An 18,812-nucleotide genomic window follows, 5' to 3' on the forward strand; every position below is an offset into this window, starting at 1 on the left:
ATAGTATAGAGATTTAATTATTTTTAAAAAATCTCCAACCAGGGTGGGGAAAGAGGCATTATTACTCACTGTGCTCATCAAATGATTGACGCGGTAATTGTGAAGGGGGCATTGTATAGCACCATTTTTTTGTTTCCCCACTGGCAGCATACATGAGCTGGTTTCCCCCATAGAAGCCTTTTCAGTTCCTGAACCTGAGATTGCCCCCCCCCCCCCCGGCTGTATCTGCCCCAAACTGAGCCTTGCCAGTGGAACATTTCTGAAGCAGAGCCCTAGTTGTTCCAAACCGCCTTCAAATCAAAACTCTGATTGCAGATAGGTAAAGGTAAAGGTACCCCTGACCGTTAGGTCCAGTCACAGACGACTCTGGGGTTGCGGCGCTCATCTCGCTTTATTGGCCAAGGGAGCTGGCGTACAGCTTCCGGGTCATGTGGCCAGCATGACTAAGCCACTTCTGGCGAACCAGAGCAGCGCACGTAAACACCGTTTACCTTCCCGCCGGAGAGGTACCTGTTTAACTACTTGCACTTTGACATGCTTTTGAATTGCTAGGTTGGCAGGAGCAGGGACTGAGCAACGAGAGCTCACCCCGTCGCGGAGATTTGAACCGCCGACCTCCTGATCGGCAAGTCCTAGGCTCCGTGGTTTAGACCTGGTTAGATCTCTGGCTGCAGATACAGGTTCTGTAATAAGGGCTCGGAGAGAGTTCCCTTTCTGCGTGTCGAAGTGCCTTTTCTTTTTTTCTTCTTGTGCAGACTTTTGACAAGCAGGTATTCCATGCCGGCACTCCGCCCCCCTTCAGCCTGCCGTCAGCCCTGGGCTCTGCAGGGCCCCTGAACCCTGGTGCTGCCCCCGGCTACGCTCCGGCTCCCTTCCTGCACATCTTGCCTGCCCATCAGCAGCCTCATTCCCAGATGCTGCACCACCACCTTCAGCAGGACGGGCAGGTGAGTTGCCCTGGGGGAGAAATGCAGTCACATCGCCCTGAGAGGCACCTGAGAAGCACAAGATTGGGGAAATACCGTATTTTTTTGCTCTACAAGACTCACCTTTTCCCTCCTAAAAAGTAAGGGGAAATATGTGTGCGTCTTATGGGGTGAATGCAGGCTGCACAGCTATCCCAGAAGCCAGAACAGCAAGAGGGATCGCTGCAGATTAATTTTGGGGGGTGGGGGAGAGAAAAAGCGGATGTCCCGTTGCACGAGCGGAACCACGTTTGCCCAGCACGGAGTGCAGCCCCGAGGGATGATGGGGACAAGGTGGTCATAGCCAGAGCCCCCTCTGACCCGCCCAACTTCCCCTCCCCTTCTCTCTTTCCAGGGTGGATCTGGTCAACGCAATCCACCAAGCGCCCTGCAGCAGAAGTCTCAGGCTACCAAAACCGCCTATGGAACGTCTCCATACTGGACAAATTAACCCAACACAGGAGGAGGAGGAGAAGGGAGGGAAGACGCCCACTTCTCGGACTCCCGCACCTGCCAGGAGACAATCCGCTAGGAAAGGGGGTGGGCTTGAGACAAGGCAACCAAGCGCTCAGCCCAGGCAGGGCAGATCCACACCCCCTCCTTGTGCGCGCGACTCCTTACCTGCTTCCTTTATGATTTGCTGTTGTATGTAATATATTTATGTATGTATTTGTAAATGTAATAGAGCCTAATGGTGGTTTCTGCATTTTTTGAAGCCTGTTTATTTCCTTAGAGGTAGCTTGGACACGACACTTACCCTTTCTCTGAACTTTTTGTATTTTTCTGATGATTTTTTTACATTTTCAAAGGACACAGTGTGCCATTTTCTTTCCTTTTTTCCCATTTTGGAACCAGAGGCTTGATTCAAAAGCAGGTCTTAGCTCAGGCGAGTTCGTCAGACTCACAGGAAGAACCAGGTACTGGGTTTTGTCTCCTCCTAGCTTTGTACCTGACATCTTGCTTTCTGGAGATTACAAGGAGCCGCCCTCCTCCCCTTCCTGCCAGCACAAGGATTTAACATTCACAAGAAGTTCCATTGCAGGTTGCAGCATCACCCCTTTTTATTGTTTTTAAAACACAAAAGCTACAGTGCTGTCTCCGCCACTGTTCGTTTTTGCAGCCAGCGCATACGGACTCTCCATCACATCCCAGAACTTTGTGTCTGCCAATTGGGCACAGCAGTGTAGCTGTTCTGTAAATAAGAAGGTGCAAAATAATTGTGTTTTGTAACTTGGCCTTTGGCTTCATGCCACAAACCTGAACTGGCTTGACAAGAAACCAGTGATGTCTCCTCCTGCCCCTCAATTTTGGGAGTGGGGGCAGGGAGATCAGAAGGGTGTTTGTGGGAAGACGCCTCATTCTTCCTGTCCTACACCAACACAACTGAATGTTTTAGAAATTTCATTTTTTATTGGCCTGAACTCCACCTAATAAAAGTTCTGAGCGTGTCAGTAGTGTTTGCAGCATCAGTTGTCAAAAGTCTTCCCCTCCCACCATTACCCTTAGCAGTTCTTAAGAGCAAGAGAGAACCATGACACTCTTGGCATCCTATTAAGTCTTCAAGGTGCCACAAGACTCCTGGTGGTTTTAATCTTTAGCAGTTTTTCATCCTGGGTTGCCAGTGTGGCACCCGATCAGAGTTATAGTCCTAAATGTCTGGAGAGGCAACAAATTGAACTCTGGACCCACCAAGTAAGGCTATAGTGTAGCTCAAAATGGGCACATTGGGTGTTTATCCTACTTTCGCTGTCTGGGTATCAAAATACTATGAAACCTTTGAGCAAGGAAGGGTAAGGAACATTAAAATGCACTTAATTTTTTATCACACCCAAGTTCCCTCTTGTTGCCTTTAGGTTGCTGTATCTTCCTTCATAGCAGGTATGGCTATTAACCCATCCAGCCCACCAGTCTACTCTTGCACACAGAGGTCTTTCCCATTACTTGGCTGCCCAGTCCTTTTAACTAGAGATGAAGTCCAGCTATTCCTCCACCTCCGGGAAGGATCCAGTTCTGGAGAATGCATGCATCCCTCTACTGGGCATGTGGAACCAGTGGCCCTGCAGATGTTGGGCTTCTGATCCCATCAGTCAAGACAGATTCAACAGTCGGGGACAATGGGTGCTGAAATTCAGTAACATCTAGCAGGCTGCAGGTTCCTTACCCTGCCAAAGAGGGTTTCTTTTATTCCTGTTTTGCAGGTATGAAGCAAGTAGAGAAGGAAGTTTTATGTTAAGAAAGCTTACGTTCTTAACCAGCTGTGAACTAAAGCACCAAACTCTAGCTTTTATTTTACAAAATGCATTGCAAAGTGCTTTCAGATGCTCAACAATGACACACCCACCCCCTTTGCTGGAATTAGGCTTGAACATATGCTACTGGGGGTGGTGTGGGGGTCAATAGAAAACTGCTGTCAAACCTAAATAACAGGGCAAGGCCCCATGGGGTTGCATCCAGTCTCTGGGTCACCAGTTCCTCACTCATTATAGATTAGGCCCGTCACTTCTTCCCCAGCATAAGGCTCCCTCTTGTCTTGGGTGCAAAATCATGCTGGTAAAATGGAGACATCTGCAATCCTAAAATGAGGAAATTTACATAGCTTTTATTTGTACAATTTATTCTCAAGAGGAAAGAAATCGGGCTTCCTTCGCATTCTTTCTGACACGTGTGCTGTCTGACCTGCCTTCTGTACATGGATCCACTAATGGTCACACTTCAGTACTGAAATCTACTGAAACCGTTTCAGCTAACTTCTGTTTAGAATTTTAACCCACTAATGCCATCTTTAATTCCCTAAAGTGCAGCCATTCGTTTTTGTAAACACACTGTTACACAAAAGAAGTTTTTCCATACTGTACTAGATGCAATCTCTGCCTTTCTCGGAACATAAGATAGCAAATTTCTATTTAGGCACATTTTCAATTTAAGTAATAATTTATGGGCAGATCCGCCTGAATTTATGTAACCAGAATAAGGATTTCAAATAGCAGTCTACTGGTGCCTTGTGTGGGAAAATTATCCTGCATAGGACGTTTACCTTACGAGCCATCACTTTCCCAAGTTCCTCTTTTACCTGCATTTTATTCCATAATTTTGGTTTACTGCAGTATTAACCCTGGAGATGCTCTTATCAAAGCACACGAGACCCCTTTAATCCATCTCATGATGTAGGTTCTGCCTTCCACAAGCTTATGCCATAATAAATTAGTATTTAAATGTGCTATGTTAAGATGTATGCAGTTTACCCTACATAACTGGTCAATACCTCAGTGGCAAGTTTAGGTGGTACTTTTAAGAAAACACATTTCTTTAACTTTGCACCTGAATAAAAGGAAAAGGTAGGATCAGTGCCCTAGGATCTCTTTTTCTGCTGTCACAGAGAAAGCAACTGTTGGGCAAAATCAGAACTTTTATCTCCTGGGTCAAGAGAAAGGAAGTAGCCAGAACCCTCTGCAATGGTGTAATCACAGCAGCAGGTGTTGCGGACTCCTAGGCTACAAACCACGTTTCCAAAAGCAAGGCACATGCATTACTAGCCCAATACTGAGGTTGCAAAGGCATAAAACGGATCATTCATGCAGCAAAATTATATCATAGAATGGTAGAGTTGGAAGGGGCCACAAGGGTCATCTAGTCCAACCCCCTGCAATGCAAGAATCTTTTGCCCCATGTGGGACTCAAACCCACAACCCTGAGTCTCACACTCTGCCAATTGAGCTATCCCCGGTAGGCTAACGACTATAAGCAGGATGCACACAGGAAAACCCTAGATGGGATCTATTGCAGAGGAGAGGTTTGCAACAGAAGCCTATAGCAGGCAAGTCCAAAGTCCATTTCGGGGACCTAATCGGGCCCGCCGGTCGGTTTAATTTGGCCCCTGTGGCCGTTTATTTCCTGGGGTAAAATCTCCACGGCCCTTCACTTCCATCAAATCTCGCCCTCTTTGAAAAAAGTTTGGACACCACTGGCCTATAGGCTTCCATACAACTATACCAATTAGCAGGCCAGGTTGTCTCTGGGAAAGGAAGCTGTATTCCAAGTATCTTGGAATAGCTGCCAGTAAGGATGCAGGATTCTTAGCCAAAGGCCCATAGAATCTACTTGAAAGCTTGCCATTTTTGTGGTTAAGGGAAGTAGAGGGTTATAATACTGGACCTAACCGCATGAGCATGTTCTCTTAACAGATGGGCCATTCTCAAAGATTTCTTTAAAAGACCAGTGAAGAAACTTAAAAGCCATCCACATCTATTCATTTAATTTTAGAAAAATACCTGAAGAACATGAAGATGTCTCCTTTAAAAAAAAAAAAAGTTTTCTTTTATTACAATTCCTATAGGAGGTCAGTGGAGAGACTGTTCCTTCTGAAATGGCAAAAAAATTGAAAGCATGAGCTATCCTGGTGTGACTTCTCCTAATATCCTGCTATAACCTTCATGGCACTGAAACATTGCTTCCTAAGTAGAAGTTTCCCAACAGCCCCCTACCCTTTGCCTATTTTTCCTGTTGTGGTTATGGCGCACATGGCAGGTGGTTTGATTGCTTCGATTTCCACATCAGTTAAGGGGCAAGGCCCTGAAACACTCAGGTAATGCCTTCTTGAGTTCAGAGAGGATTCTGGCTTATATTTGTGTGTTGGCTGTTCTGCAGATTGCTGAAACCGATGCTACCCTGCAGGCCACAAGCTGGAGGGATGGAGGAAGCTCCTGGGTTTGCTCTTACCCATTTTCTCATGAAGGCAACACCCACCTTCAGAGAGGGGGGGGAAATACATTTGAAGAGTACTGTACTATTATGGCATGAGCTAGTGCGCACTGCTGCTACCACCTCACTTGGTACCCGCTCCATCAACATGCAAACCCCAGTTGCACCAGGTGGGTTCAGAATGCAACATCTGTGGGCAGGGGGGAAGCAAAAAAGGGGTTAAATGAGAGAAGCTTCCTTGTGTGTAGCCCCGTGCAAGTATGAGCAGAGAAGTGCTTCATAGACACCACACCTTATTTTGTGTTTTAGAAAGGCATGCAGGGAAAACACATGGCTGAACATGCATGGAAGGGACCTCTCCACTCCTAGTGAGACACGTCTGTAGTGACAATAGGAGCCACTAGAGAGAGGCCTCTCGTCTTTTGTCACAGGGAAGGCCACATTCTGGCTGTTTCCAGGCGATCACTTTTGCAAAGCAGTTGGAAAAGCAAATGGAGTGGGGGCCAGGGGGAGAGATTACAGGAGGTCTCGCCTCATGTGAGACACGTAAGCCTGTGTTAGCTAATAAAGGTGGCTTTCGAAGAGGGAACTAACAATAGAGGTGTACTTTATTTCACATTTTATTAGTAGACAGATGTGCAGAAAAAAAACAAAACTAAATTACCAAAGGAAAGGGAGACAAAACACAAAAAGAAAAATAATGCATTAGTTAAATCTGGTCTGGTAAGTTGCATCAACCAAAGTGGGCGAGAGAGAGAGGGAGGAAGAAAAACATCCAGGATTTTAGCACTGAAAAAAAGAACATATCAAGATAGAATTCTAGTGCTCCCTGCTGGTTTCAGAAGGATTTAAGAACTGCATCTGAATTGGTTTCTGAGTTGGAAATGTAAACGCAGACACGGGTGGGGTAGGAGAGAACCAGGCGACCGACCGCTGGCTCCAGTAAACATTTGTCCTCAATCTCTTTAAGTAGCTTGATAGTTGCATTTCGGTGGGTTGGTTGGATCTCAAGAACAAGGAAGCCAGCAAGTCAGCAGGCAGTGACATCATGATGGGTTGGGGAGAGTCTGCCTGGCCAAGCAAAGAGGAGAGCACAAACTCCCAGAAACAGGTGCTCCCCACCCCACAAAAAAAGTGTTACGGCGAGGGGAGGACAGAGGTATAATAATGCATCTCACACCACCAAGCTTGAGAATACAAGTCACTGGAGAGCATACAGTGAAAACGGTCAAAGTACAAGAGAGAAATAGCTGAAAGACGCAGTATCCTCATTTCAGGTTGAGCCAAGAGCGACAATCCAGTCCTTCCTCTCATCGCCCAACTCAGGACAAGGAGCCACCCACAAGCCTGAATTTGAACAAAAAATGGTAACTTTCATTGGCTGCCCTGTTGGGAGAATTGGTGGCTGTACTTGCAGTGCCCATCTACACACACACACACACACACACACACACACACACACACACACACACATCCTCCAAAGCATACACACAAACACACTCCGGATTGTCTTATGGCTAGTTGGAAGGGCTATGCATTTCAGTTCCTCTGCTTACACGCCAACTGTGCCCAACATCATGTCCTCTCCCATCTCTCTGGCTTCGCTCAAGTCCCCACATATGAACTCCACAGCAGCACCAACAGCTAATGCAGTTGGCCACCCTCCGATCACAGCTGCAACGGAGTTAGAAAAAGCACAGATCCTCGCCCCAGGCAGCAGGAGACTGAAAGATGAGCTGCCCGTGCAGAGGAACCAACAAGTTATCTGCTGGGTGCTGGGCCACCACGAGAGGTGCATGTGGGGCACTATTCAGTCCACAAGGCCTCCCAGAATGGCGAGCTATAAAGCAGGATCGCCCCCCTAAAGTCCCAGCAGTGGGGTCATGGTGAATACCTGGGGTAACTCATCAGACCACCTCAGATGGAACTGGCTTGCTCCCTTTCCTGTAGAAGCAGAACATTCGCAGCAGGGATCCCAACATTCAAGAGGCAAGCTGAGCTGGAATGGGGGCAGAGGAAACGGCCATGATGGGGCGACCACTTGGTTTCTACCTCTCTTCTTGCGGTCGTCTCTCATCACAGAGCTTCCCTTTCCTCGGTAAATTCAAGGCCTAGCAGAAATATGTCACAGGAGCACCACAGAAGCTACCATACAGCCAATCCTTGTCTACTGAACCCACCACTGTTGCAGGAAGTGGTCATGAAGCCCTCATTAATCCCCAAGGCGTGAGCAGCTAACTTTCTCCACTGGAACACTGTTGTTGTCTGAACTGTGCACAAGAGCCGTCTCCCAGGATGGTGGGCACATTTCAGGACAAGCATCGAAGGCAGCAGGCGAGGCTGACACAATTCTCCACAGCAACATCATCTCTCCGCTCCGAATGCCATCATGCAGCAAAGGGAATGTTTGCATGTGTCTAACTCATACTGGCTCCTCCAGACATTTAAGACAAGGTGTGTCTACGGCCTCTGGTCTCTTTTAAGACAACCAAGGTTGAGCAATTAGAATCTGCCTTTGAGAGTCTGATCTGGGAGCCTGGAACTCCTCAAGGAATCCCCCCCCCCAGACCCAAGGACTGTCCCTGCCAAGGCCCAGCCCCCCATCACCTGGCAAGAACGCTCTCCCCTAGACAGCATGACAGGCACCCATCTGCCTTCATGGCGTCATGAATGCCACCTTCACCCAAGGATCCTTTGGCATCCTGCCCCAGCTGGGGCTCAGAGAGCGCTTGCCAGGGCTGGGGCCCCTGCAGGAAAGTGGCAGGCCACAGCGTTTCAACTACCTTTGCCCAGAACTAAGAGGCTGCTGGGGCTCTTCATTCGGAGGGGCCACAGGAGGGGCCACAGCTGCCAGCGTTTATCCCCTACGGAAGACCAGCAACTAAAAGGGCTCAGTGGGACAAGAATACAGAGAGTTTTGAAGTGTTTATTGGAAGGTTCATATCACAAGACAACCACCACCCTCTCCCCACCCCAAATCTCTGGGTGGGGAGGGGGAGCAGATCCTTCCCCCCAACCACCCGTCTGTCCCCATCCCCACACGCACTTAGCAGAACTGAAATGGAATACTGGACCTTTCAGCACCAAATCTTGTCAAGCTCAGTACAATGGAGCTTAGGCTCTCTGCCCAACACCTTAGAAGGGGGGGGGGGGGAGAGAGGAGAGAAAAACCACCACCACAAGGCTAAACAAGTGCGCACGCGGTCATCGTCAACGGAGCAGCAGCGAAACCTCGGGAAGTGCTCTGCAGCAGAGTTGCATTTGTACTTGTCCCTGTTTAAATGCAGCTCGTGGGGAGCGGCCCCCCACAGTCTCCAGCGTTAAATACATTAAACATCTTGATCAAAGACTGTTTAATTCAAGATCCTAAAGACAGAGCAAACCTGTTTTGAGTCAGGTTGTGAATGCTCCTGGAAAAGGCGGCGGGGAGAGTGAGAAGGGGGTGTGTGCGGAAAGAGCATCGCTTTCTTCCTTTCCTCGAGAGAAAAACAAAAAAACCAAAAACCCAGAACACAAGTGACGGGGGGCGGGGAAGAATGCAAGAATGGTGACGTTCTGCAGAGGGGCTTCCTTCCAAACAGAACAGGAAGGGGTGGCGGGAAAGACCGAGATCCATACAACAGGAGAAAGCAGGAGGCGCGGGCTTGGTTGGTATCCCCCCTCCCATGTATATATGTATTTTTTTTGCTGAACTGTCACTAGGTTACCGCTGCTCCTCGCCCCCTCTGGCACAGCAGGCGGAGCGGGGCGGGGGCCGGAGGGAGCAGGTCACGACTCCTCGTTGCCAGAATCATCGTCGTCGTAACAATCGGCGTCCTCCTCCTCTTCCTCATCCTCGTCGTCAATGTCATCGTCGTACAAGTCGTCATAAAGCAAATCTGAGCTGTTGTCACTGGAAGGCACTTTAGTTTTGATGCAATATTCCGCCAGCGTGGTAGGAACCTTCACCCCGTCCTTTTCCGCTTCCGCCTTGGTGGCCTGGACTTGTTTCCTGGGAGGCGGGGAAAGGAAGGTGCCACACAGTTAGGACTGCCCACCAGGCGGCCATGGCAGGCAAGCTTGTCTCCACCAGGCCTTCGCTGTGTGCACCCGAATTGCACATTCACTCAGTTGGCCCTGGGCAGAACCAGGAGCCCCCTTCCCCTGGTTGCAGGGCAGAAGGTAAGAATTTAAGAAGAGCCTGCTGGATCAGGCCAATGGCCCATCTAATCCAGCCTCTGTTTTCACAGTGGGCCAACCAGATGCCAATGGGAAGCCAGCAAGCAGGATTCGAGCACAAAAGCAGCCCTCTCCTCTTCTGTGATTTCCAACAACTGGTGTTCAGAAGCATTACTCTGCCTCCTACTGCAGCATAGCCATTGTGGCTAGTAGCCATCAATAGGGCTCAGCGATTTTGTCTAATCTCCTGTATACCTGAAGGAGTGTCTCCACCCCCATCGTTCAGCCTGGACACTGAGGTCCAGTGCCGAGGGCCTTCTGGCAGTTCCCTCACTGCAGGAAGTGAGGTTACAGGGAAGCAGGCAGAGGGCCTTCTCGGTAGTGGCACCCGCCCTGTGGAATGCCCTCCCACCAGATGTCAAAGAGAACAACAACTACCAGACTTTTAGAAGACATCCGAAGGCTGTTTAGGAAAGTTTTTCATATTTAATGCTGTATTGTTTTTAACACTCGATTGGAAGCCGCCCAGAGTGGCTGGGGAAACTCAGCCAGATGGGCATATAAATAAATAAATTATTATTATTATTATTATTATTATTATTATTATTATTCATCCAATTTGGTGGCCATCACTGCCTCCATAACTATGTGCTGTGTGAAGAACCTGTGCAAATCTGTGCCACATTTTGAGAGCACCAGACATACCTGACAGCCCCTCTCCCTTCTGTGGCTGGCCGTCTCCTGAACCCCAAGGTCGGCGTACAGGAAAAAACAATGGCCACTGAGTCAGACAATAGTTCTGGGGTACAGCAGGTCAGGCTTTGCTGGTATTGTCACAGGATCCCTGGCTACTGCCTTCAAACTCTGCCTGTGTAAGGAAGCTTCTATAGCAGGGCTAAGGGATCTGTGTCCCGTCCCGTCCCCAGCTGTTGCTGGAGTACAACTGCCATCATCCTGGACCACAGATTGGGGACCAGCAAAAGCTGGAGGCACACAGGATCTCCACCCACTGCTCCGATATCTTTGTTTTTCCTTAGGGAATTGTTTTGGTCTGATGGTGGTGAGATTTAAGAGGTCTCTGAATCTGTTCACAGAACACAGAAAGCGTGTTAATGCTCTTGTCCATTTGCCTGGTGCCAGCACAGTCCCACTGGCTAGCCTGGACGTAGCAGCCAGAGATGGAGAGACAAAAAAGAGGAACAGCTTCCCCTTTTAGGTTTAGGTGCACTGCGACTCTCTGGGAGTTCCGCGTCCAGCAAGGAGGGGAAACTGCAAGCGAAAAGGCAGAGGTGTCACACAGAAAGGCCAGGTGGAAGGAGGAGGGGCGCACCAGTAAGAGAGGGAGAGGAGGGGCATGTGAGGCCACAAACACCCCAAATGAAAATCTGGCTCCCAGGCCAGGCTGCTAGGAGAGGGACCAGAGCAGAGGCCAAGATCTTCCAGTTCATGCTCCCACACAGCAGAGGTGGGAAAGGCCTCTAAAATATTGCTGAGGCCAATGGTCTGGACCAGGAGGGGGCTTTGCTCTTCTCACACATTCCTCAAGGTTTGGCCCCAGAAAGGAGAGCCAACCGCCCCCGTTGGGATATCCCACCCACCTGGAGTGAGAGCCGGGTTCTGCTTGGCTTACCGAATGATCTCAGCATATTCTTTGTCTTTGCCTTTGCTGTCCCTCCATTTCCTGAACATGACCGAAGCATCGACGTTCGCCGGAGAGAAGGTGTTGGGCTCATTAAGCAAAGAGATGACGCTCAGTAGGATAGTCCTGGGAAAAAGCATGAGGAGGAGGAGGAGGAGGAGGAGAAGGAAGAAGAAGAAGAAGATGGTGAAGGGGAAGGGGAAGAAGAAGAAAGAAAGAAAGAATCAGGGCCACAGCATTGGGCAAGTCTGCACCTGCAAGGATGAACAGCAGGTTGTGATTCTGAACAGGTTTTGTCACAGAGCAACCACACTGGAGGGGAATTTCTCACTGGCAGGGATCAAGTGGATTCTAGCCTGCCATTTAAAGCAAGGGCCCTTTAGGTATTGTTGGGCTGCAATCCCCATCAACTCTGGCCACCTGGTCACTTTGCCTTGAAATTGATGGGCTTCTCACAACATCTTGGGGGCTCATCCCCAATTTGAAGCTTGCAGCCTTAACCCCGACCACTATTTTTGCATGTTCATGACAGGCAAAGCAATCTTCCATGGAGACTACAGCTGAACTTCTTTGTGGGGTGCTGGCAGGAGTTCTTACACAGCAATGAGGTACTGAACATCTCTGGACCAAGGACACAGATGCCTGGTTCCCCGGACCTGATGCTTTACTTTACAGTGGTACCTCGGGTTACATATGCTTCAGGTTAGAGACTCCGCTAACCCAGAAATAGTACCTCAAGTTAAGAACTTTGCTTCAGGATGAGAACAGAAATTGTGCTCTAGTGGCGTGGCGGCAGCAGGAGGCCCCATTAGCTAAAGTGGTGCTTCAGGTTAAGAACAGTTTCAGGTTAAGAACGGACCTCTGGAACGAATTAAGTACTGAACCTGAGGTACCACTGTACTATTCTGCTGGTACATGACCCCATCACCTCTCTCATGAGCCTCACAATAAATAATAACAGCCACCACTGCCACACTAAACCCCCATGAGCTTCTGTGTGTGACCACAGCTCATGCTAAATAAATAAATAAATAAATAAATAAATAAATAAGGAACCCAAGCTGCAGATCTGGGATTCAGGGTTTGAAGAAGCAAGGCCAACATGGTCCCCCACCCCACCCCACAGCTGCTGCTAGACTACAGCTCCCATCAGCCCTCAGCCAGCACAGCCAACAGGCAGGAAGGATGAGAGTCGGGGTCCAGAACATCTGGGGAGCATCACGTGGACAATCCATAAAAGGTTATCTGGTGGTACCCAACACTTCTTATTTGCAGGTTGGAAAGCGTAATGTCACTAGAGAAGGAGGACCCCCAGCTCCAGAACTGAGTTGTGCATTGGTACAGAATCCTTTCTCTGAAGGGCCTTACCTGACATTCTGGGTTGGGTTCCACCTTTCAGATGGCAGCTCTCCACTTTGAGGGTCATCTACAGGTGGGTGAAGGATTGAAATACATACATCTCCATTCTACCAAAAGAGAATACACACACACAGGAGGTCAGCTGATGCAATGGACAAAACACCTTCTGCAGAGTATACAGAGCAGGGCTGAGCAATATATCGATACAGTCCAGTCCATATTGTGATATTGGTTGCATATTTTTGACCTGGCACTATATCGCGAATCACGATGCGTATGTGTGTATGCTATGCAAAAACCACAATGAGGGGGAAACCGTGAAGCCAGCCATTGCTTCTCTCAATTTCTACAGCCCGTTAATTCTGCCGGCTCAACTCTCCCCTGCCTCCTGCAGGGGACAGCAAATCACAGGAGCTTGCAGAAATCGTGATATGGGAAAAACCATGAAGCCAGTGCTCCATCCTTATTTCAGACATCGTGGTCTAATGTGACGTTTAGCTGGTGATGTATCACAATGCTGAAAATCAGATATCGCCCAGCCCTAATACAGAGTGGCCCACAATAATAGAGAAAACCCTCGACCACACATAAACACCTCTACTTATCTGGTTATGTCCTGAACTGAACCTTTTTCACTAGAGGGAAGGGTGCACTTTCCAATGTTAGCCACCAAGAAAATATACACTTCCAACCTTAAGAATACAAAATATTAACCACTGCTTAAGCAACTCCCCTCAAAGTGCTTCCTACAACCCCTTGTAAAAATATACATTTATTTCTTTAAGCAGTGTTCCAAAACCACAGTATTCCAGAAGGGGGAGCCAGAGCTCTCCGAAAAAAGGGAATAAAGTTGCCATCCGCACTTCCTGATTTAGGAGTTCCCTGCGTAAACAGAAAAAAACCCTTTTGCTCCAATAAAAGGGGGTGAGGGAGATACTAGAGGCCAGCTGGCAAACCTGATATTAAAGAAGAGTTTAATTCTGCCATTCTGGCTCTGCAGATGAACACCCCTTTAAAAGAGCAAAGCCCAGAGGCTCTGGTGCTCTGCCATATCCCCCGCTAGTGGGAATGGAAGCAAGAAATAGGAGACTTGGGGTGGGGGGAGAGATGCAGAGCAGCTGCGCTGTTGCTCTCCTCCTTCAAGAGGCCAGAGACAAGGTTAAACATGCAAGTCCACAAGTGGAGAGTGTTTGGCCTCTCTGACCTTAAGGCTAAGTTCACACAGCCAATGCAGGCCAACCCATCAGAGAGCACACAAGTTAAGAAGCCCAGGACAGCAGAAGGGATGGAAACAAACAGCCAACCCCTAATCCTGCTTTTGCAGGAGAGAGAAGAGGAAGCTGTTGCAGCAGGAGCAAGAGCCAAGTGTGTCATGGAGGAGAACAGGACCAGGCAAGGCTCTCCGCTTGGATTTCAGTCTCTTTCTCGCTTCAAGTGCTCCAGATAGTCCCATTTATCTTCATGGCGGTGAAGAAGGATTAAATATGGGGAGGTGGGGAGAGAAGAGAATGACGGAGAGAAAGAGAAAGGAGGAGAAAAGGGAGGTTTCGATGCCCTGGTAAGGAAGGAGGCCACAGCAGTTGAAATTTTGACACCACGAAAGACACCTACCTCATAAATGTTGGGATGCCACATTTTGGTCAGGAATCTGAAGGTAGGTGGTGAATATGGGTAGTCCATAGGAAATTTAATATGCGCCTGGAACAGAGAACAAAACCCCAAATTTAAACACTTGTTAAGCTCAGCAGAGCAGCAGCAAAAAATTCACACCCATGCTGTTCCACTACCTCCACATTTGGTGACGCTGAGTTTGGAGCTGGACAGACTGAGTGTCATGGGAGTGAGGACCTCGCCTGGGGATGGTGGGCAGCAAGAGAGAAGGCAGCTGACCATGTTGGAAGGGGGAGCTTTATGGTAAGAATGAAGCGACAACCACAAGACGTTTGCAAGCAAGAGAAGGCATAGGAGTAGTGGCTACAGAAATATTTTGCAGAGTTGGAATTAGAAAGTAAGAATCACAGGAAGAGGGGGAAAGGGGCAAGCCACAGAGCTCAAGGGGTGAAGAGCTGGAATAAGTTGTAAATACATGGACTAAAAACTTGAACTTGAATGTCGAAAAAGGAACAGCTTGTCTAGTCCAAGCCCTAACAAAGTCCACTATTACTGCATCCATGAAAAATGTGGGAAACCTCCAATTATTAGATAACGGAGCCTCAAGAAGAGGGGAAACTGTATTCCAACATAAGATTTTAGAAGTCATACACAACATCCTAAAAAAATATAGGCAGACTTGGACTATGGAAACCTGGGTACAAAGTTCAGACACAAAGTTCACAGGTTGGCCTTAGGTTAGAATAAATGGTAGTGATTATTCAAGGAGGAAATGGGGTATATATAGCCCTGTGTGTCATCTCAAGTGCCTTGGAGGAAAGGCAGAACATAACAATGTAATACATGATAAATAATAAATTTCTGGGCAAGACCAGGGAAACTAAGCTTTGTGTGAGTCCAGGGATATAGCAATGACATTTCATAATTTTTAAAAGCATTATAATATTAGAAAACTACTGTGGCCCAATGCAGATAGTTTTGGAGATGTTTGAAGTACAGTACTGGTAATCTGTGAACCTAGAAGTTTAGTGCAGCTTCAAGCAACACCTTTATACGCAACAGCCAGTGTTTCAAAGTGGCACCACGTGGCATAACCAAATTAGTGAGACCAACTGCAGTTCTGACCTTCCAATAATAATAATAATAATAATAATAATAATAATAATAATAATTTATTATTTATACCCCGCCCATCTGGCTGGGTTTCCCCAGCCACTCTGGGCAGCTTCCAACTGAATATTAAAAAAAATACAGCGTCAGACATTAAAAACTTCCCTAAACAGGGCTGCCTTCAGTTGTCTTTTAAAAGTAAAATAGTTGTTTATTGCCTTGACATCTGCTGGGAGGGCGTTCCACAGGGCAGGCGCCACTACCGAGAAGGCCCTCTGCCAGCTCCAGGTCATTAATGACTTCTGGAAGGTCTTTGTGCTAACACAGACTTCTCATTCAGCAGCTGCCCCCAGCTGAGTTAATGCACCTCCCATGCACAGCTTTTTAAATGCACAACTATGAAAAAAGGCAAATGACAAGGTGGATAGAATTCACCAGAAAAGGCCACTACAGAAATGTTTAAAAGGGTTAGCGCAACAGCAGCATGGCCAATTCTCTGAGGGCAGGATTCCCCTTGGCTTTTGCCTGAAGTAGGTTTGCATGACAGGAGAACTCTCAAGTCTCCTAGGAACACACCAGCGGCTCTAGCAGGCAAGGAAAACCCTCCAGCATGCCTGACTCAGGAAGTGGTAGCAGCAACTAGGATGTGTGTGTGTTTAGAAATAACATACGTGAACATGGCTTTGCTATTTATAGCTGGAGGAGTTTCCAACCCCAAAAGCGGCAGATTGTGATTTTGGAGTGAACACTGAACATTTCAGCCCGATGCATTTGAAAACAAGCAGATGGTCACTTTCTTAAAAGGACAGTTGAAGACCACAGGGAGGGAGGCAATGCCTCATGCAGAGACAGGCCACCAGCCCCTCTAGCACCATACTGTCCACGATGACCAGCACCAGTAGCCAACTCATCCAGGCCCCCCAACAGGTGACCTCCTTTTATTGAACCAGAAGATGGGGAAATAGGATGGGTGATTGTGATGATGGCGGTGATTCACCCAAAGCTACCAAGGTAGGCACAACATTAACACATGATATTACAAACAGTTTGAAACAACTCACAATCACAAAAATAAGATGGCTCCTAAAAACACAGACCTCAAGCGTCAAGAGCAAGGGTAAGGAGGTGCTTCACCGGAAGCTATACAAGGAAGGTGGCAGCTGCACCTCGTAGGGAGGGAGCTCCCCAGCTCAGGGACCACCACAGAGAAATGTCTTCTCCTGGGCTGCCACCTCCCTGAGCCTCTGAGGGCAGAGGAACTCCCAAGAGGGCCCCCTCTGCTGATCTCAGCACCCGAGAGGGTCTGCAGGGAAGGAGGCGCTTTTTCGGGTATTTGGGGCCTAAGCAGTTTACAGCTCTCAACACGAACATGAGCACCTTGACTTGGGCCTGAAAATGAACTGACAGCCAGCACAGCTGTTTTAAACTGGGGGTTATATGTAAACAGAACACCAGCCAGCAATGGTACATCTATGGCCCCCTCTGAAGCGCCACAGAAGCAGAGTCACTCCCTCGGACAGCGCTCTCCAAGGGACGGTTTGCAGGTGACAAAAACTCACCACAGAAGCTAGTCTCATTTTAAATGCATGCCATGCTTTTGTGTTTTAAACTGTTTCTAATTATCTCATGTGCCATTTGCCTTGAGACAGTTGCTTAGAATGCAATTAATAAATCGATGATGGTGATAATAATAGAACCACCAACATGTTTTTCAGCGGAGGCGGTTCAGAGCGACTTGTGAGTAAAAGAGCAACAGCAGGGTGATGTAATCGATGGGTGAAGTCAGCAGGCAGTGTACAGCTGAAGGCTATTTTGAGGAGAAGAGCCCTGATCAAGCAGCTCTTTATGCAAGCAAGGGATTCTTCGTCCACTTCGCTGTCTAGGGCATCCCTGCCTCCCCACGGGGCACCCAGGGGTGCTGCTAATGGTCACACCAGCCTGGCAGGAACATTAGCGTTCCGGCAGAGCTCCAGAGCAAGCTGCGGGGCTGATATATCTTTCCTGGGGGAAATCCTCAGGTTCCTAGAAGGCACGGCAGCAGCCAATGGTCAGTTTCACATTTGCGGTCTCTCAAGCCAGTTAGAAATTGAGCAAAGAGCCGTTTCTTTCATCTCAGAAGACACCCACATGACCTTACATTCAGAAATGTTTCATAATCACAACCACACACACACACACACACACACACACACAAAATATCAATTTAGAAGATTGGGTGTGGGTGGCTGGGAAGATCAGAAATGATTACATTACAGAAAAGGAACACACAGAAGTATATTCAAACCATATCAAATACGGTTTTTAGAATCAATGTACCATTTTTTATTTTTTATGATAAACAGCACCCTCACCACCAAAATTTAAAGCACCAATTCCAAAGCAAATCCATGTGGTTGACAAAACATTTACAGCGCTCATAAGAGAGCTACCATAATACCTATAAAATACAGGAGCTGTATGTTGAAGTCTGTTTGATGGGTGACTATTATTCAGCAGTGTGGTAGTGCTTAATACACATTTAGGGAATGTGTTGCACTCTTTAGCAGACTCTAGAAAGACCCTGATGTTGGCAAAGATGGAGGGCACAAGGAGAAGGGGATGACAGGACGAGATGGTGGACAGTGTTCTCGAAGCTACCAGCATGAGTTTGACCAAACTGCGGGAGGCAGTGGAAGACAGGAGTGCCTGGCGTGCTCTGGTCCAGGGGGTCACGAAGAGGCGGACACGACTAAATGAAAACAGCTTTCTGGAATGCACAAGCACCCCATGTTTCCACTTGCAAAAAGGGCAGTGTGAGGCCAGGCGATGGTGTTGTGGTGGAGGTCCCCTCCTCCCTCCGGATAGGCTTTTCCAGCACTAAGCACAGCGGTGCCTTGGGAACGTGACATCAATTGCATAAGCCGTGGGATTCCCTCTGAACTTGCAGCAGCAGCAGCTGGACCCTGCTGGCTGAGGACATAGCGGCTTTGACAAGCATCTGGATTTGAGAGTTTCCTTTCATTTACCAGGGAAGATTCCCCATTAATAATAAAGGAGGGTGGGAGGACATTCCCAGATTGTTTCCATGGCAACAGCTCAGAGCTGGAGGTTTCTATTCTGGTTCCAGGAGATGCACAGGAATTTCTTCCCATGAAATAATTCCTCCTCTTTTCCACCTTAAGGTAACAATCAGTGCAGGATTGTGAGCCCATTTTCCATAGAGGAAGAAAAAGAGGGTAACTCTTCTCCAGACAGACATTTATGGGGATGGGGGAAGAACAGATTCCGGTGCA

At 48.0% G+C, this 18,812-nt stretch overlaps 2 protein-coding genes across 6 annotated transcripts in view; one reads left to right on the forward strand and one right to left on the reverse strand.

Moving 5' to 3' along the window:
- UBAP2 (ubiquitin associated protein 2) overlaps positions 1-1,671 on the forward strand; it is an 84,631-nt gene extending 82,960 nt beyond the window's left edge. For all 5 annotated transcript variants that reach the window (XM_080973428.1, XM_080973431.1, XM_080973430.1 and 2 more), the window contains 2 exons: positions 756-947; positions 1,321-1,671. In XM_080973428.1, the coding sequence (XP_080829554.1) occupies positions 756-947; positions 1,321-1,416 (288 nt within the window). In that variant the 3' untranslated portion in view covers positions 1,417-1,671. The remainder of the gene's footprint in view (positions 1-755; positions 948-1,320) is intronic.
- Positions 1,672-6,253: 4,582 nt separating this feature from the next.
- Positions 6,254-18,812, reverse strand: part of UBE2R2 (ubiquitin conjugating enzyme E2 R2) — a 50,300-nt gene continuing 37,741 nt past the window's right edge. The window contains exons 2-5 of the mRNA XM_080973679.1: positions 14,431-14,517; positions 12,829-12,926; positions 11,452-11,586; positions 6,254-9,654 (exon numbers count right to left, since the gene is read on the reverse strand). Of these exons, the coding sequence (XP_080829805.1) occupies positions 9,432-9,654; positions 11,452-11,586; positions 12,829-12,926; positions 14,431-14,517 (543 nt within the window). The 3' untranslated portion in view covers positions 6,254-9,431. The remainder of the gene's footprint in view (positions 9,655-11,451; positions 11,587-12,828; positions 12,927-14,430; positions 14,518-18,812) is intronic.

Source organism: Podarcis pityusensis (genome assembly GCF_964106645.2).
Source record: "Podarcis pityusensis genome assembly, chromosome: 11".
NCBI classification, from domain to species: Eukaryota; Metazoa; Chordata; class Lepidosauria; order Squamata; family Lacertidae; genus Podarcis; species Podarcis pityusensis.